Here is a 21,178-nt window from a genome sequence, read left to right as displayed (position 1 = left end):
TGTGGGGGTTTCCTAAGCTTCTCTGTGGCTCTGCAACCCACAGAATGAATTGAGAATATGCAAAACACTTACATAACAATTTTAAATTATTAATGTCTTTATGTGGTTAAAACAGAGCATCAGAGGTAGCAATGCCTTATGTAAGATCTTATATTATTAAAAAAAGACATGCTTCATGGGTGTGTAGATATGTGTGAGCGTCTGAGCGAGTGAGCGTGCTCCAAGTATGGCTTCATAATTGCTAAGAAACCGATCTATTTATAGTTTAGCAACCCACAATACTGACATCATCTAAACTTAAAAGGGTAAAGCAAAAAATGTAAGTTAACTGGCACACTCTGTTTCATAACAATAGAGATGGCCTCAGTTCCTTTAACTTCAGACTATAAAATTATTTAATGAAAAATGATCTGACGAAACCATCTAATTATATACTAGTTTCAGGGACACTCAGACTCTCAAGGCTCTGTTATTTAAGTAGGACAGGTAAACTGTCTGTTTCTGTGCAAACATGAGAGTCAACATGAAAGGGACTTTAAAATTACGCACAGGCTACTGATAAACACTTGCCTACCATTTCATCCCAGAACTAGCTGTAAATGACGGACAATGATGCTGAACAGCCTGAAATTCCCCATGACGTAGTATGACGTAGACCAATGACAAAGCCAGTGAGCTTTATAACAAAGATGTACAATACCACTTTCTTTTCAATGCAACATGAAGACAAGTCGTAAAAGCACCAAAATGTTTTATTTATGTTGGTAAAATAGGTAATTATTTTACATTAAATTATAATTATTCCATTGTAACAAATAAAATACTCATGTAAAATAAAAATACAAATATGCAAAATTATGTAAAAAAGTTTTTTAAAAGTTTAGTATCATTTCTCTTTTGTTTGTCGTTTATTAACAGTAATACAAAAACGCTGGATTATTTATGAACTTTTACTTTTTAAGCAAGACTGCTATTTAGCTAAACTTCTAGCAAAGGTCACATAATCCTGCTACTTTTACTCTTGATTTTTTTCCGACTGTCTGTGATTGTTGTGTTCTATGTTAAAAGAAGTGGAGGGAGAAATAGTTCCTTTTCCTTTTATCACCTCTCTTTATCCAAGAATTCTTGGATACACATTTTTTCAAGATATATACATAATAAAAATCAAACTTTCTGTTAGGTGAGGATCGACACTCAATGGAAATGTCAAGATCTCAAGTATTGGTATTTTCAGATCAATCTGTCCACTAAACAGTGACTCTGTATGGATGAGGAAAAGTGGATGGATGCAGAAACTTGCTCAACTTAACTTATGATCAAATAGCAACAATTTCCCCCTGGGACAATGAAGCCTGACCTGTGACCTTGCGATACGTGTGAGTCCATAATGTCATGTTCAGATTGACCCTTTTCTTGAACATATGGCACAAGAGGACACTGACAGATTAGTGATATGCGCAGAATGTGGATGTGACAGAATATGTGATGAGGATGTGCTTAGACACATAGCATAAAAGTAGCACATTTGGCTAAAAACAGAGACCATCTTTTGGAGATTAAAGCATAACCAATAAAACTTTTTTTAAGCTAAGTCGATAGTAGTAAAGAAAGAGAGAGAAAGAGTCCACTGTGACCTGACATATTCAAACAAATCAAGCCTGACATATTCCACAGCACCAAGCTGCCTGACTCCTGTATCTACGTCACTGAGGTTCAAGGCAAGATGTTGATCGACTGCATTCAGCAGGGGAGCAAAGATGGAAATGTACAGGGGAAAAAATGCAGTCAGTCATACAAACACACAGAGAGTCAAGGTCTAAAACCTATCATGTACAATGTGTGAGTTTGGTTTGGTAAATTGATCAAGGCCACCAGGGATTGGCCTCAAAAGATTTCATCAAGAAATTTTAACAAGACATTTTTACAACAAGAAATCCGAAATGAAAAAATACGATTATGTGTCCTCTAATGCGATAGAAAAACAATGGCATTTCTCCTCTCTTTTACTAAATGCTCTCTCTCTTTTTTAGTATGTAGTGAAGTGGGAAACTGTTTCTTCAATGGGTAGTCACCCAGAGAAAGTCTTTATTAGCAAACATGGCAAACATAATAAATCAAATAGCTTGTTTAAGCACTAACAGATGCTGTAAATTATTGCCAGACAAAGTTAAAGGGTTAGTTCACCCAAAAATGAAAATTCTGTCAGTAATTACTCAACCTCATGTTGTTCCAACCCCGTAAGACTTTCGTTCATCTTCGGAACACAAATTAAGATATTTTTGATGAAATCTGAGAGCTGGCTCACTCCTTCATAGGCTGCTACGTAATTGATATATGACAGTACAGAAAAGTTAGTAAAGACATCGTTAAAATAGTCCAAGTGACTACAGTGGCTCAATCTTAAGTTTATCAAGCGACAACAATACTTTTTGTGCGAAAAAAATAACAAAAAAATAACGACTTTATTCAACTATTCATTTTCTTCTGTGTGGGCCTCTGAGTGAGTTCACATAGTGTAACAGTGCAGTGCTTCTGGGTTGTACATCAGAACGTAGGCTCACTATTGTGTTAAGATGAACGAAAGTCTTATGGGGTTGGAACAACATGAGGGTAGGTAATTACTGACAGAATTTTCATTTTTGAGTGAACTAACACTTTAACATTTGTAAATCCTTTTTTCTTTCAGTTTCTACCATCAGAATCCAAAGGAAAAGTGGCAATCCTAAAGTAAATGCGTTCATCAAGTCTTAAAGACAAATGTCAAGCATATCACATGTTTGTGACACTGTAACGTGTCTCGCTCATGTGAGCTGAAACATGATGATAAGACGACAGAAGGCCTGTATTCTGACAAAAGTAAAAAATATCTTGATGTTATTAATTTATTTACTTAGTAAGTGTTAAAGTGACAAGGAGGTACTGAGGCAACAGAAGGTATTGAAATCATCAATGACGTGTTTGCCTTGGAGCATTACTGTAATTCTGTGTCTGATTAAGACTGTTTAAGGGAACAGATGCCAATGTCTTAACACCTTGCCATTTCAATCCTCTAATAAGAACTCAGAAAAGCAAACAGATGAAAAGAGAAAAAAGGAAAGGAGAAAAATAAGCAAGAGGAGAATCAGAAAAAGTAAGGTGAGATATGAGAGAAAAGGAGAAAAGAAGAAAAGAAGAGAGGAGATGACAAGAGAATAGACACAATGCGAAGTGAGACGAAGAGTCGAGAGGAGAAGAGATCCGAGAAGATGAAATGAAATGAAAAGAGAGGAAAGGAGAGAAGAAAAGTAGAATGAGAATGAGAAATGAGAGGATACAAAGTGAGACAAGAGGTTAGAAGTAAGGAGACAGGAGAAGAAACAAGAGAAGGAGAAAGGAGAGAAGACAAGACGAGAATAGAGGAGAGGAGAGGAAAGAAGAGGAGCAGAGAGAGAAAGATGATTGCGTGGGCTGCCTGCTCCTCTTACACAGCCATCCAATAATATTGGCTAATTGCATGATTTCTTCAGCTTCTCCAGCCTCTCATCATGAGTGGGAGTCAAAGGCCTCATTGGTGGAGTATATAGCTGCTGACAGAATAACTTGTACTGATTCTCTCTCTCTCTCTCTCTCTCTCTCTCTCTCCATCTCTTATTCCTCTCTCCTGCGTTGGTTTCTGTAGCAGCGGTCCCTCTGAGACAGGTTTCCCCAGAATCCACGTAAAGAGGTATCTCTACCCACGCTGCAGAGTCAGGAACATCTCATTTGGAGCTTACTTCAGTGCTGCCTCATGCACACGCGCACACACCACACACCCGCAAAGCCCTCATGCTTTTTCCTCTGGTTCTCTTTTATTAAACACTAGCTCTATTTCTCCCTCTCTCTCTCTCGTCATCCTACACTCTCTCACGCAGGAAACAGGGGAACCTGCGTGGGTGGCAGCGTCTCTCCCTGTCACTGAAGCCTCAGGCCCCATTGACAAATGAGACGCTGGGGCCTTTCGACTGAGCGTGGGTGAGAGCGGGGATTCTTTATCTGCACTGGAGGATCTCTCTCTCACACACACAAATAAAAACCAGAGAGCCCCGTGACCGCCACCCACTTGATTGCAACAGGGACAGAGCAGGTCACAAGCAGGTATTAAGACACATGTCGAGTTCCTCTGGCAGTTTAGCCGCTGCACGGTGTCCAAATTTGATTAAAGAGTAAACTCACGGGTATTCTTCAGCTAAATGCTGAGCCATTTGGAAAGCTGTGGGGTCACGATCTGCCGCCACCACCATTACATCAGGAACCGACAGCAGGATGGCCTTCGAGTGACCTCCGGCCCCAAAGGTCAAGTCCAGGACAACCTGTTGAAATACAAAAACAGACCAGAAAGAGAAAAGTAAAATATTTTATTCATGATGAAAACTACTTTCGGCTTGAACAAAGCTACTTAATGTTCAACCAAACATTGATTTTGCTCTAAGTATGATGCCACTGTCCATTAAGTTTGTCGCTACTTTTCAAAGAGGAAACACATTTGCGCATTCTACCTCTTTTTCTTCCCTACAAACACGCACATTCACACTAGAGACACTATCCTGTGTTCTCACTCAAAAGTCAATGCATGAGTCATCATCTCTCTTGTTGAAAGCGTCTCAGTGGTTTCTTAGAGCCACAGTAGCAGCTACACCTCGGGTCCATTTCCCAGAGCCATCCACCCACACGTCATACCCTAAACAGTACGAATCCATCCATAATAGCACTGATACAAAAATGTTGTCATTAAAATGCCTGATAATCTCACCAAAATGACTGATTCATTCACATCTTTAACTCAAAACTTGTGTGAAGAAGAATCTTTTGGGGTCAGAACGTTGGTTTTCCACCATTTTGTTTACCATTCTTTCACTTTGAGGTGAATCCTGGTTACTGGTCTGAGAAGCCTAGAGTAGGGGTTCTTAGAGTGGGGTCCATGCCCCATAGCCAGAGGGTCCGCAAAATAAACGTTGGGCCCTATGGTTCCCACAATGCAGAAAACATGTACGGAATCGCCGAATTCAGTCATAAAAATTTACAGTATAACATGTAATGTCACAGAATTTGGCCAATTTGGGAAGAATATATCAAAAGTAGGACTGTACACTTAAACATATTACATAAAAAATTAAAGCCCAAAAGACTACTATTTAAATATGAAGTCTGCATGTTCTGCACGTCTCTGTGTGAATGGATGCTGCAGGCAAGCAGTTTGATCTGTTCACATACTCAAGCACGAGATGCTCGTGGCGTTTTTAGCGTCTGCATTCTCACTATATGAGAACATGAACTTAATCTCCAGGGCTGGGTTTCCCGATAACGTTGTCTCTTAGCGCGCTACGAAGACTCTTAAGGTATAACTTAACTGAAGGTATACCATTTCTAGGCGTGTTCCCTGAACCATACCTTAGGAAGCTGCTTAAGATATACCTTCTTACGTGCGACGTTACCCGGTGCTGTCCGTGGTGATGGTGCTGAATTGGTTGATATCGATGGCTCGAGAATCAATTATTCTCTCGTGCAGGGGCTGTTTATGTGAGAAAGCGGTGTTCTTTATAAAAGAAGCACTTCAGAAATAGTTGAAATTGCATTTATTAGGACTAATGGGATATTATAAAAAAAATTATCCAAATTATAATAGCCTATAATAGCCTAGCCTACATATTTTTAAATTGTATCATATATTGCTGCCATAATAACCATTTCAAATTTTTACGTGCTTTCTTCGCTTTCCCATTTTTGTTCGCTGAGGTGGAGCTGCAATGAAATATTGTTCTTGTAAATACTTTCCAGCATTTCAGTAATAAAAGTGTACATCTAACGTACGGTGCTCGGCAGTGATCAAAAAGGATTTAAACAGTGGATTTTGAATCTCTTCTTGTAAACTCAGAGATGTGGATTCAGATGGCAATTAAATTACCACACGACCTGTTTGTCAAAAAACAGTAGGCCCTAGGTACTAATTTGGCCAGGGATTTTTACTCGGGTTGGTTGAGAAAAAAACACTGATATTATGGATTCGGACGGCACTAAAATCACCGACTTACCCCTGTCAATTTTTTAAATACCTTTAAAAGCCCATGAGAAACAATATTAGCGTCCGAATAGGACTTAACTGACAGTAGCCTATGCTTTCACTGTCCTTTAAAAGCGCTCTTTAATTAAATTAATAATTTTGTAGGCTATAATAATATAATTAAAAATCTAACAACAATAATGTAATGACAATTTTATTCTTTGCATGAAAACACTTGAATTAGCCTAATTGAACACTGTCTGGGTGTATTAAAACTTCAGAATTATATTCGTATAGACCTGCAACAGTGATAAGGTAAAGCTAAGAGTGGTCCAGACCAACCTTCCGAACGTATGACTTACAGAAGGTATACTTAACTAAGAACGTTTCGGAAAACACGTATTAACGATAAGGTACAGCTTAAGGCGTAACTTAAGAACGACGTAGCGTTAAGGAGGTTTCGGGAAACCCAGCCCAGAGCTGCTCTGAGAGTCACTTAACCAGCATTTTACCATTTAGTTTGACAAAACTATCATCATCATATTATATGTACACAAGACACTTTTAGATAAACTAAAAGTTCTCTTTAACATAATGAAATTATAACAGAAATATATTACTATTGTACGGAGGAATGTACTTCTCACAGTAATAATAATAGTAGTAATAATAAAAGTATTATTAATCACACATTTTGCTTCCAATAATTACACATTTTTTCTTCCTTAAATTTTAACAGTAAACCTGTTGTGGAACACTTTGCTAAAAAATAAAAGGAACTGTTTCATTTTCGTTTGATTACATTTTAAAAGATTAGCCTTCATTTCATTACCACATATTTTGATAATAAATTTGTATTAAAACAAAAAAAAAATTACATTTCATAGTGCCCTGTTTTTGCAAACATTAAAAAAATGTAAGTTTGATGAATTCAATTCATTATATATATATATATATATATATATATATATATATATATATATATATATATATATCTGTATGTATGTATGTATGTATGTATATATATATATATATATATAAATATATATAAATATAAAAAGCATTTTATATAAAATTCAGATTTCTTAAAGATATATATATATATATATATATATATATATATATATATATTTTACAATATTTTATACATTTATAATTTATACATTAAATGTCATTTGGATTTTTGAGATTTATTAAAGACATAGCTCAACCAAGAATGAAAATTGTCATCATTTATGCACCTTCAGGTATTTCATAAATTGTCTGGCCACAAAATGAAAGTAAATGTTGACCAGAGCTATCAAGTAAGATTTTCAAGGCAAGATTTTCATTCTACAACAAAATTCCAGTCTATTCTAGACACAAAACTGTTGTATGGCTCGAGAAGACTTGGGATATAGCATATTAGTCGTATTCATATACTGACAGCTCCTGGTCATTGCTGGTTTGTTTGTAATGCAAAAAGCAGTTTCTTCAGAAAAAATGTTTTGGTAAAATATTCTTATGCATAATTAAACTCATATACAGCTAAATATGAAACATTAGAAACACTGTGAATTCCATCAGAAATCTAAAACTACATTTGCTTCCTTGCTGGCAAAAACAGGAAGTGTTTGTATTACAGCATGTGGGTTCTTTTTGTTCTTCCTTCATTCCACTGCACACTGATTAACTTGTGAGACAGAGACAACATGCTCTAAGGCAGACGCCATAGGCCTACAGTTCTACTCCACTGCTGGGCAGCACACCACAAATACAGAGTAATTAGTAGCTTCTAATGGATACGTGTCATTAGTACTAGCTGGGAAAATATATCGGGGAGAGAAAGAGGAAGGGCCTGGCATCAGAATGTCACAAGGCACGATTTTCTATTTAATCTCATGCTAAGAACGAGAATTTTGGTTTCTGATCACCTCATGGGAGAGACACCTGTGATAGCGCCTGAGTTCGTATGTGAGTCAGTCCCTTTTTCATTTTCAAGTTTTATCTATTTTATATTCCACTGCTTTTCCACATTTATTTTGTTTTCCATTTTCTTTTTATAGTTTTATCATTTACAAATGAAATAGCTGCAGATCAATACTTTTTGTGCACAATACCCTCAAGTACATGAGGTCAGAGCCTTTAAATAATGATGCACTATCAGGCTTTCGCTCTATGTGTCCATAGCAACCACAAAAATCTTCATCACTCATGCTCTTCTGTCACGAAAAGCCACAAATTAACTTATGGTTCGGAAAGAATTAGATACTGTAAGAAAACTGGATTAAAGAAAGGACTGCATGAGGAAATTGTTGCAATTGTAATTAATAAATCCAGTTTAATGACAGCAACTTTAGCTGATTCAATGTCCAATTTTACATTATTAAATAAAAGCGGTTTTGATTATTTTATGCAGACACTTAAATTTAACAAATAGCTGAAACATTTGACAAATAGCTGAAAGAGTGAATGAGACATTTTTAAATCATGTAATGGTTTAGAAGCACTTTCCCCAGGGATATAAAAAATTATTTCCTGGCACACAGGCATCACTCTGTTTTCTCTGATTCAATTTCTTCCTGTGTTTTAGAGCTAAATCATTATTCCTCAGCTGATGACTCACTTTCAGCCCTCAAATTCAACTGCCCCCTTTTGATACTGACAGGAACAACAACAACATATGCTCTTGTGTGGCTCTAGCATACCATAATATTATAGTGGACTTGCCACATTTTATTTCAACTGTAAAAACAAAAATTTCAGAGGTCTCGTGTCTGTGTATTAGACCTGCTCGTTCTTTTGGTTTACCAAAAGAAGCAGGAAGAAAGCTCCAGTTGGTTAAAATGGACCACCTCCACCCTGAAACATCAGTACAGAGATGGGGCTTTTTGGGGGCAATCGGCTTAGAGAGAAGGAGACAGAAGCATGCGGATCGATAGTGACGTTGGTGGAGAGGTGCGAGCGTGCATGAGCAGAACAGGAGGTCATCAATGGTGGAGGGGCTGCGTCTCCCTCTCCCGTCTGAAAAACAGGCAAAGCTAAAGGGGAGGGAGAACAAGACGACACGATGAGTCACAACAACCAGCTTTAGTACGCCTGGTGTGCCATTCAATACCAGTGAGAGGTAGATACACAGAGAGCATGAAAACATGTAGATAAAGAAAAAATTCAAAACAAAACAGAAACCCTGTGTTAGGTTGGCCTTTGCTGAAAGGGCTCCTGAGGCTTTTGACTGCATTTAGTCCCACTTCAGTATTATCTGGCATCTAATGAGTTCAATAGATAATCATTACAACACTTCATCATGCCTATTTCTGTGATTATCTTGGAAAAACAGAGCAATCAAACTACAGTAATAATGAATATGAAACTTTATTTATTTTTTAGCATTTAAATTTTCGTACATTTTCAAATATGTTCTCCAATCCCAGGTAATATGAAATATGAATAAGACATTGCGCTGTTTGTTTAAAGATCCAAAGCAGACCAATATAGCAACATCGTTTTTGCTGTTCGGTGCTGGCAGGGGAAGGAGCTTGGGTGGCTCAGGCAATGCCTCCGGGCCGGCAGCGGGCTCTGGGAAGGCAGCGGGCTCCGGGCAGGCCTCCGGGCCGGCAGTGGGCTCCGGGCCGGCAGCGGGCTCTGGGAAAGCAGCGGGCTCTGGGAAGGCCTCCGGGCCAGCAGCGGGCTCAGGGAAGGCAGCGGGCTCTGGGAAGGCCTCCGGGCCAGCAGCGGGCTCCGGGCCAGCAGCGGACTCAGGGAAGGACTCTGGGCCGGAGGCTCTGGGAAGGCCTCCCTTCATCGGCAACGATCATGGCTACCGGGAACTCTGATTGGCGGCCATGACAGCTGGAAGCCTAGGCAGCCATGCCAGCCATGACTCGTGCAGAGCCGCTCAACTGCAGTGCAAGATGTAATACTCGAGTGTCCAGTTAAGGTCCCAAACTTGCTGCACAGTGAGCTGAGCAGTTCAGACAGCTCTCCCCGAAAGAATATCATCAGGCATTCCTTGCCCAAAAAATCCAGAGCATAATCCTCAATGCAGCGATCTCCTAGATGGAGATGCGTAATTCTCCCTGCTGGATCCATTATGGGTCGGTCATTCTGTCACGGGACGGGGGAATCAAAGACGGTAGGCAGAGATGAGCGATCAAAATGCAGGAAGATTTTAATGAAAATAAACAATCATAACATAAGTCAGGAACAAAATAACACTGAGATAAACAAAGAAAACACGGGGAACTGGATACACCTGCATGACATCAAACAATGACCGACAGAGAACCAGAGAAAACAAGGGCTATTTAAACAGAGGGCTAAACGAGCTTAACAAGGACACAGGAAAGAACACAGAAACTAGACACAGAGAAACTACAACATAAAAGTCCCACAGAGCAAAAGACACAGAAGCAGATCTGACAATATAAAGATGCTAAATAATAATAATAATAAAGCTTTTCTTCTTTTAGGCTTACAATATTTTATTATTATTATTATTATTTCTAAAACAATGCTATGTCCTCACCATTTTTCTTTCTTTTTTAGAGGCATTAAACTCTTCCGAGATTTTCAGTGATCAGATGATTTCTTCCTGAAAGAGTAAGATAAAATAAGTTACCTTACTGTAATAGTGCATTTAGAATGGGCATTTCAGTCATTTTCCACCCTTCGCATTGAAACAAGCCATTTCATGTTTACTGCTGTGCCTTAAAAGGGTTAAGGTCAGTCAAACATTTTAATTCTGTCATCATTTACTCACCCTCTTTTCGTTCCAAACCCAAAGGGGGAAAAACATTATAGTTTTTAAAAAGTCTGAGAGATTTTTGTCCCTTCATTGGCAGTCTAAGCAACTATCACTCAATTCATATAGATTAGTTTTACGATCTCTTTATGAACTTTTTGAAGCATCAAAGTGGTAGTTGCGTGGGCTGTCAATGGAGGGACAGAAATCTCTCCGATTTCATTCAAAATATCTTCATCTGTGTTCTGAAGATGAACAAATGTATTTTTTTGGGGTGAACTAACCCTTTAAGTCTTCAATGTAAATCAGTAACGTGAAATCACTAACAACTCTTTAAAAGAATAGTCCACACAAAAATGTGTCCGACCCTCATGTCATTCCATCCAAACCTGTATGAATTTATTTCTTCTGTGGAACACAAAAGATGATATTCTGACGAATGTTTTTATTTATTTTTTCATACAATGAAAATCAATAAGGGCCAGATTTACTAATAGTTTGCAGCAGCACAAATCCTCTTTTGCTGTTAAAAAACTACTGTCAGGATTTACTAAAGCGACGCAGTGATAAATTAGCACTGAAAAGGCGTGAACAGGGTTATTTTTGCGTCCGACCTTGTTGTAAATGCATTTTAAGGAGTTTCCACTTCAGATGCTAAATCTATGAGAGGAGAGTATATAAATGAATCATGCAAGGTGATTTACTAAGGTTTGCATTTGTCAATTTACTAGTATTTGCGCCTACATTGATAGCTTTCAAGTACACTGTAATGTTGAATGGCTATAATTAATGTTTAGAAATGGGGGGAGGATCATTTTTATCCAGACATCAGTATCTGTAATAGTATCAGTGATTCTGACCTTAATTCATAAAAAGATGCCATTAAAACAAGTATTTAAAATATACTGTCTTTATGTTGTCTCTACATTAATTTGGAGATTAACTGTGAAATTAAGACATTATAAAATATATAAACTAATATAAACCTATACAAAGTGTTTTTAATTGCAATTAATCACAGAAAAAAATGTGTGATTAATCAAGTTAATTTTTTTAATCGATTGACAGCACTAAAAAGAATACACTTTTATACATAAATGATTAAATAAAAACTAAATATACCATATACACAAATAATAAAACAAAATAATAAGATAAATTAAAATAAAAAATAAAACTTAACAAAAAGTAGCATATACATATACTGTATATATGCAAAATAATTGATTTCATAACTACTTGAGATTTCCCCACCAGTGTGTAGTCAACCATTTAAGGACCAAAGCTCCAATTTATGGTGAGTCAGTATTGTAGCAGAAATCAACTTGATTCTATCGAACCCTGGTGCACTTGCGTTCATCTTTTTTTATGTCATCACAAACGTTTGGTGCCATTATGTGCAGCTGAGTAAACGACACTTGGGTTTACTGTATGTCCGTCGCATAAGGTGGATTTTTGCTGCTAGCAAACTGATTTAATTGAAGAGACAGTGGATTGCCATTCATTTGCCGCCCTGACTGCACTCGCTATGCGCAAATAGACTGCAGGCTCACTTTCGCTCGTATCCACGGAAAATCATCAACACTATGATCCCTTACATGTGTTTTATTGCACTAAATACATCGTAATTGGCTAAAACATGTGCACTGCACAGGTTAACTTTACTTCCTGAAAATATACGCACCTGAGTCCGTGTTACTTTCACATTCTTGCGAATCGTGCCACAGTTGGAGTGCAACCAATCTCAGACCATCTCCATCAGGTAGTCTCGGGTTCGAGCACCAGGGTCCACATGACCGCTTTCACAATACCAATTTTTCATGCGAACCGTGCCCAGTTCCGAACTAAACTGCCAGTTTGAAAATGCCTTAAAAAGGCCACTGACTACTTACAAGCTTCAATGGCTGAGATTGGAAAGCATACAACAGTCTTTGGCTGGCATGTGGGAGACTCTGAAGCAAGCTAGAATAAGGTTCTATAGACTGATAAGACCAAAATTTTGGTTTTTGCCACCAGACTTAACTTCATGTTTGGCATAAAAATCATCAGAAACACACCATCCCTATGGTGAAACATAATGGTGGGAGCCACATACTGTGGGAACGTTTCTCTCCAACAGGTCCTGGAAGGCTTGAGATGGTAGTGGGAAAGAAAAAAAAATGCAGCGATATACAGGGAAATCCTGAAGGAAAACCTGATGGGAGTCTACAAGACACCTGCGACTTGGAGAAGATGATCTGCCAACGCTTTACAGGATTAAAATGTAGAGGGGCTAACTCAGAGTCCACAATCCAAATGAGAATTCATTGGTGGACACGTTTTCAAAACGATCTTCATGATATCTGACTGAGCTTGAGCAATTCTGCAAAGAAGTTTAAGTGGTCAGATGTGCAAAGCTGTTCCACATAGGGTCAGTGCTGCAATTGTAACCAATTACTAAACAGTGACAAGGAGAACATGAACACATATACATTTTGACCAATTTGTTGTGACTGATAGAAAATAAGAATTTCGGCTGTCGAAAAAAATGGCAAAATTAATCCACTCTTAATCCACACCCTTTTAATAGGCAGTGTGTAGGAAAAAGGTGAAAATAGAAATTGGCCTAAAAAATTTACCCTCACCGCCGCTTCAGAGATTGTAGGGTTTTTTTCAAGCCATTGAGCCGTTAAGTAATCTCTGCTCTTTGGCTTGGTTACAGTGCTGGAGTCATGAGCGGATGAGACAAGGGCGCAGTGTGCAACAATTGTGGGTTAAGTGCCTTCCTCCAGGGCAGAACCACAGGGACATCAGAACCAGCTGCTCTTCTACGCCCTTAAACAGTGTTCAAATTGAAGGTGAGAGTAGCACTCAAATCGCATTCACAACTATTCAAACAGGGTACATAAAGATGGTGGCGCCAGGTTTGACATCAATGATGTGAAATGCCATTGGTTCTTGTGTACAATATAATCTGATGAAACTCACCAAGTTCCAATATGTGGAAAATTATTAGTTTCAGTCATTTCTTCAGATAACATTTCAGTCTGTTCCTCACACAGAGTGCATGATACTTATATGGTGCTTTTTGTCTGCTCAACAGCACCAGTCCCCATTCACTTTCACTGAATGGATAAGAGCAGCGTAAACAGTCTACCCAATATTTCCTTTTGTGCTACACAGAAGAAAGTAATACAGGTTTGGAAGTACATGAGGGTTAGTAAATGATGACATAATTTTGCACAGACTGAATGTCATTTGTTCAATGATCCTAATTACTGTCATGGTGGATACCCATCTTCACCCAATAAAAGTAAATACACAATTCTTATTTAACTTATGATTGTGTTTATACATTTGAGCTACTATAATTATTGTTTATCTTCATACTGAACTGTCCCGTCCATACAAAATTACAATTAGCATATATTTTTGTTAAACTAACAGTGAAAAGTGAAGCTGCTACTGTCCCTGATGTCTTTACCACCTCACACCAAAGAGTAAATAAATGGGGTGTAAATGATATGTTTAGTGTTCTTATTTCATTCTATTCAAGAGGGTCTACCTTTCCTCATTAGATAGCTTCATTAGACATCCAAAGATTTCACCGGATAAATGGGATGAAATGGGACAATTTCGCTGTACGCTTGGGGCGTGACAGTCAAGGAGGCCGAAGGGACACAGAGATTTTTTCCGTGGTGTCACTGCGCAGTTAATTACCCACAAGTGACACCTCGTCAGCTCACCTGTGGATTTGTGTAAATCAGTGAGAGGTTTCTCAGTTACTTGGCTTGAGTAGGCGGCATCTCATTGTGCTCCATGCATCTGTACACCTACTCCCATGTGAGAACACTACACTAAGACACACACTGAATCTTCCCACGTGTTATGAAGCCCTCTCTGAGAAAACTTAACTTTGACATTTGCCACAATGTTTCATTAACAACTCATATTAGGACTTGACAGCACAACATTCTATGTGTCCAAAAATAACATTTTAAAATGAAGCTCTCACAATGGTTCAAACCACGCTTTTCAGCTATTTCTAATTTTAACATAGGAGCCATAAAGGTATTCTCCTCCTCGGGAGCCTGATCAAACAGTAACATCCTCCAGCTAAACTTTATAACCTTGATGGCTTTGAAAGAGTTGTCTCTTCTTCTAAAACCATAGTGACGCAAGATGCAACATCCCAGCATCAAATGCGACAACCTCTGACTACCTCTACCATGACGAAAGCACCGAGCAAGCCCAAAATAGCGTACCGGTCCCGTGGGACAACCACTGGGTGTTGGCTCGGAGCATCTCTGTTTTTTGTTTTTTACCCAGTTTTCTCTGAAGCTTTCTTTTCTCTTGGTCACCGGTTTTGTTTATGTGCAGGGCTGATGGGTGAATGGGATTGATGCAAGAATCTGTTTTTAGCTGGATCAAATAAAACGTGACTAAAAAATTCATGTCTCCTACAGCATAGTCAGACAGCAACCTTTTTTATGGAACGCTGCCCCTTTAAGAAACCTGCCTTCTCCACTGCTGGAGATGGACGTAACAACTCCCAGAAGGATTTGGCTATAATGGGCTTGGCATTTGCAATGGTGATTGACACTGAAGACGAAGTGAGTCATCTGCATTGATATTTCATACAGAGTGGTGTTGAAGGCCGGGCTCCCTGGTCTTCCAGGACCAATGCAGCTTTGGGAAGAGAAGACAGGTGAGACGTATGGCAACAACATGAGAGACTGCAATGGAAGGGCAAAGTGGTCTTTCACAAAGAGAAGAAATCCATATCGCCTCTTTCAGTGACACGTCACAGGTCAGGGAAGTAGAAAAGGGTCTGTTCATAATGATAGCAAGAAATGAGAAAAGAAATGAGAAAATAGAAACCTATCAATGAAAAAGCACAAGTTTTGCAAAGTTGTTTTGTATGCTAAAAAGGCCTTCCAAGCTGCATTTTCTGCCTTTGCCAGCAGAGGGGACAGGAGAGTAAGGAGTTACTCTGAATTTCAAAGTACACTCAGGAGGGTCACTGCCGCCAGACAAAGAGTTTCCAGTCAAGCACACTCTGTCACGGCCTGCCAAACTACCGTTTGTGTGAAAAACGCAAGGCACGCATCAACAAGACAAAGCCGTGGCAAAGAACAGATGACCCACATGTATTTGCAAACAGTGGCAGTCGAGTACCTCTTCCCGCCTTGGCATACAGCACCGGCAAACATGGAGCAGGACCAGAGACAGATAGAGGAGTCAATAGACCTGTCTCTCAATTGCTTGCTGCAATAAGTGAAGAAGGCCAGCAACCTGAGAGATGGTACAAATTCTACCCGTGTCTCCCATGCCCAGTTCAGTTACAGCAGGGGATCTAAAATATCAACCAGGGGAAGTTTTGGAAATATCTCCTTACACCAACAGACACACCATTAAGGAGAGAGACCGACTAGAACAGGATCGCTTTTCCTCATCATGTGGTTGCCATGGTGCAAGGGAGATGGGGGGGGGGCTTGTTACTTTTTTTTTCCATTCTGTGTTCAAGCTTGACACAAGATTCAGTTTACATGTAATTTGTTGGTGCTCTAATGGAGCGCATGTATCTGTCGGGCACCCCACTCGCAAGCTTGTGGTACAATATCTAGGTGGACGCCGAAAAAAAAATTGTGCCACTTACTCTTAAGTAATAGGTTGAATCTATGGCATCTCTGAACATGAATGTAGTATCAAAACTACAGGCACCAAACAAATGCCCTCTCTGTCCATAACAAGTCATTCTCACTGCACACTTTCATCAGTATAATCGCACACTTCAACCAAAGATTAGTTCATTGATCGGACTAGGCTTGAGATAAAAAAATAAAATTTAAATTAAAAAATTTTAAAAAATTAAAATTCACATACATCCAGGCCTCCAGGCCTTAGAGAGGCTGTCAAACTCTGCTGGGAAAAGGGAGTTTCCTCTATAATTACCCCCCTTGTCACTAATTTGCATAACTAGCTGGATGATTGACGCCCGCTGACAAAATCCTGCAATGTAATAACTATATTTGTACACCTCAATGTTGTATAGCTGTGTGTCTAGCATAGCAAATGTAGCTGTGAGCACACAATGTGGGTTATGAATAAAATAAAACAGTGTGAAGCACAGATATGCACGCTGAATTTCTATTTACAAAGCATTACTTTGATTTGCATTATTATTATCACTTTTTTATTTCAATCAACAGGGATGCACTGATTACAATTTTGGCCAGTATGGACCATTTATTTATTTTGTGTAAATAAGTAAAACATAACTTCAAAAAAGTGAATTTAGGCATTGCAATATAAAGTACAGTATGAAAAATATTAATTTAGCTAAAATAACAGTGTTAACACTAAACAGTGTTATTAAATTATGCGTGTTTTTAAAGATTAATTTCAAGGAAGCATTAAAGGTAAGGTAGGCAACTTCGGAGATGGGATCCATCCTCCCTTCAGAGCGTATTTCAAAGTAATTTCAGTGTTAATAGTGTTGCAATAGAAATGCATTATTCCATGTCCGAGGTCGTGAACAGCTCCGGGTAGAACGTCACGGGTTGCCATCTCTTAATTACGGTAGTTATGACGTGAACGCAGCATAAGCTGGTTGTTTTGGTTCAGGAAGAACTGTAAAAGGTGACTGCTGTTTGTTTGTGGTGCTTGGTGACTGTCTGTCTACAACTCTGCAGCATAGCATCATAAAAAACGCTTATGATGTGTGATGTCTGCACAAGCAGGGTGCACGGAGGTTTGGAAATACATAGCTTGACAGGCAGGTAGGAAATCCTATCATTGCATTCGGACCAAATGCAACGATTGGATGAAAATTGTTTTGGTCCTGAGACTTCCAAAGAAGATATATATATATATATACACATTTTTTAATATTTAGACCACTTCTATTATTGATTGCTATCAGGATGTGAAGAGCGGTCATTTGTAATTCGAATGTGCAAGGTTTCCGGTATCATCTGCTTCCAGTTATATTAGCTGTACAAAAATTATGGTTGCAAACAGGTATTTGATAACATAAAATTTAAATGTATTATTGTAATCATAAGCACACTGGGTGTGAATAGTTTTATCCTTTACTGCACTTTGTTGTTATTCTAGTTATCTACCAATAATGGCTAACGAATCAGAAGTCTTGCACATTCACAGGAAATAGCTTAAAGGGTTAGTTCACAAAAAAATGAAAATTCTGTCAGTAATTACTCACCCTCATGTTGTTCCAACCCCGTAAGACTTTCAATCATCTTCGGAACACAAATTAAGATATTTTTGATGAAATCTGAGAGCTGGCTCACTCCTTCATAGGCTGCTTGGTAATTGATATCTGCCATCCCAGAAAAGTTAGTAAAGACATCGTTAAAATAGTCCAAGTGACTACAGTGGCTCAATCTTAAGTTTATCAAGCGACGAGAATACTTTTTGTGTGCAAAAAACAAAACAAAAATAAAGACTTTATTCAACTATTCATTTTCTTCTGTGTGGGCCTATGAGTGAGTCCATGAAGTGTAACAGCGCTTCTGGGTTGTACGTCAGAACGTAGGCTCACTATTGTTCTGACGTACAACCCAGAAGCGCTGCGCTGTTATACGTGAGTAATTACTGACAGAATTAAAAATTTTGGGTGAACTAACCCTTTAAGGTGGATTGTGCATCCCTAAAATTGTATTTAAAAAAAATCGAACTATGAAACCATCAATCTCATATTTACAAAACTGTCATGGTAGTTTTCACAGAAAGTCATTAAAGGAACCTAAAACAATCAGGACAGACATTCATGATGTGGAATCACCATTATGTTTTTCTCCTATCCATTTAATGTTAACAACTACTTTTGTCATATGCATATGTTGGTCTAAGCTACAAGAATGCATGTCAAAACATGGTCCAAAATGGCTTCCAGTAACATACTTGGCAAGCTGAAGGAATTTGAGTGATGGACGTAGACCAGGTGAATGCTCACAATCTCAGCCATGTTCTTGAGAGACAAAAGATTGACCCAGAAACACTTAATGCTGGAGAGGGCCACTGGACTCCTGCCAAATACTATACCACAAAGATTCTGGGCCAAAGAGAAAAAGAGAAAGGGGCTAAGCAACCAATGAGGTGCCTGCCAAAGGACAGGAAAAGCTTCTGAAATTACTCTGTCAAGAGAAATTGTGTAGTTTATTGTACTCATTGAAGTAGACCGCCAAGATGCATGTGTTTTCTTGCTCTACAACGCTTGTTTGTATAGCATCCAAGAAGAACCAACCTGACATGCTTCCACGAGCCTACGAATGGATGGGAGGAGGAGAGGGATAACAGTGGGAAAACATTTTTTCATCCTGCTTAAAGATGCAGCCCCTGCCTCCTTAACCACATGTTGTGTAACGGATTAGTCCGAACCCACACAGACAGAGCGCTTTGTGCCAAGGCTGTTTTTAACTGCCTCTTATTTGTCGAGCACATTTGTCTATTGTTAGTCTGACTAAATAGTAAAGAGTGACAAAAAACACACAACATTCCTTGGCTATTGAAGTCCTCACAGGAAGGCCTGATCCAGCAAAGAGCACAACAGAGGCCATAAAGTCAAAACAACGCTTTCACGTGCCACCATAAAGCCTCAGAAGTGAGGTCGATGTTTGCAGAGTGTCTCACCACCACCTTGAATGATGGCTTTAGAGATTGGTGTTGACGTTGGCTTGACTGGGCGTGTGTGGGCAGTTTAAGGTGACTATATCTACCTCGCAGAGGGATGAGAGAGGGAAAGCCTAAGGCTACCGCGGCTAGAGAAACTAACCCAAGCTGTTAAAAGTTGTTCAGAGATATCTTGCCTGTCCCATGGACCACCCCCGGGTGAGTCTGCAGTAACGTATGCTGCTGTCAGTGGATGTTTTAGTATGGATGTTTCTGTACTGTATGGCTGTGTAGTGTGCTCATTTGCTCCCAAGAACACTGTCAATGTCCTATCACACTGCGCCTGACAGCCTCCCCACCCCCATGCCACCAGCTCTGCCCCCCAGCTCATGAACTTTTTATAAGGACGACAGGGACATGTGTTCATTGGAGGTCTGCAGTGATACGATAACAGCTCTTTGTGTGCTACAGTCTGGTTGCGTCCTATATCTTAAACTATTTTAAACCTTACTCTCTTGCAAACTTGGCCATTGTTTAGCTATTTTTTCCCGTTAGTTCATACCCGCTTTAGCCTTGAATTAGTCTTCATGCCAAGCTTAAACCCTATAAGAATTTAAAAAGTTGGTCTAATTCCATTTGAACAGCCCAAATCATCAGTGATGATAAAAAATGGATAAAGAAAACAAACTAAAGCCATCTCCCTCCCCCGGGGAGGTGTTTAACACATTACCCTCGGCATTAGCCAGCATGTCTTATTCAGAGGCTTTGTCTGTGTTACAAGGATGTGAATATTCTAGCACCTCCTGGGTCGGAAGAAGGGGGAAAGAGGGAAAACATACAACACTTGGATTTCTGTTCTGTAATCAAACCACGAAGTGGCCGCAGATATCATTGTTTATTTATCTTTGAACCCAATTTAGAGCAAAAGGTCTTTATACATGAGACATTGAGTTATGAGGTAGGAAGGTTTGTACTTCTCCAAAATCTACCTTTCGTACTCCTGTCTCACTGGCATTGATAATAGATTTATCTCGAGGCACTGAGGCCTCGAAAAGGCCAAGATCCTTCACTCACGTCGACGCGTCGTGAGAGAGAGAAAAGTGCGAGACAGGCGATAACAGAGATAACTTTTGAAAAATTAGCCCTATTGATTTCTGCCACGCTTTCGCATCTGGTTAACTGCCTTGTCGGGTGGTAAAGACTTTAATAGGCCTGCAGTCAGTCATGCGGTGACAGATTGTGGGCTCGGGCCCATTGACTAAGCAGAGTTTGGGGAGGGAAGATCTGATGGAGGACCCCCTCAATCCTGTAGGGAGGAGAGTTGGAGGGGGATAAAGATAGGTGATGGATAGCCCAAGGAAGGGATTTATGTCTGGATGGACGCCTCCGCAAACGTCACAGGGTGTTAGCTATGGCACATGCAGCTCCTGTCTCTACCCACCCCTTTCTCTGACAAGTCCTGCAAAACTTTCCCCGCTGACAGGCTTTCTTTTACGCACTAGACAAGGAGTGAAATCTTTGCTCGTGTCTGGGAGAGAAAGCTCCTCAGAGAATGTCACTGTTGGGGTGTGTGGCAGGGTCTTTATTAATTAACCTTCATGTACCCTTGTAACATTTTTCCTGGCCAACATGTTCCCTTGCAATTATAAGCAGGTCTCATCATGAGTTGGATAAAAATGTGTGCCATAACAACAGGGCTTTTCATGTAGTACAGTCCAAAAACTCTGAATTTCAAGGATTTCAACTCTGAATTTCAAATCTGAAGGATTTTTCAATGGGTTTTTATAATGGAAGTATCAAAGGTCTGTGGTAAACATTACTTGTAA

At 39.3% G+C, this 21,178-nt stretch overlaps 1 protein-coding gene across 2 annotated transcripts in view; it reads right to left on the bottom strand.

The window, feature by feature from the left end:
• mettl15 (methyltransferase 15, mitochondrial 12S rRNA N4-cytidine) overlaps positions 1–21,178 on the bottom strand; it is a 75,514-nt gene that overhangs the window by 24,118 nt on the left and 30,218 nt on the right. For both annotated transcript variants that reach the window (XM_084406042.1, XM_084406043.1), the window contains exon 3: positions 4,192–4,328. In XM_084406042.1, coding sequence (XP_084262168.1) covers positions 4,192–4,328 — 137 coding nt within the window. The remainder of the gene's footprint in view (positions 1–4,191; positions 4,329–21,178) is intronic.

The sequence above is a fragment of the Rutilus rutilus genome (genome assembly GCF_951802725.1).
Source record: "Rutilus rutilus genome assembly, chromosome: 3".
In the NCBI taxonomy this organism is placed as follows: Eukaryota; Metazoa; Chordata; class Actinopteri; order Cypriniformes; family Leuciscidae; genus Rutilus; species Rutilus rutilus.
This window is presented reverse-complemented; position numbering and strand designations above follow the sequence as displayed.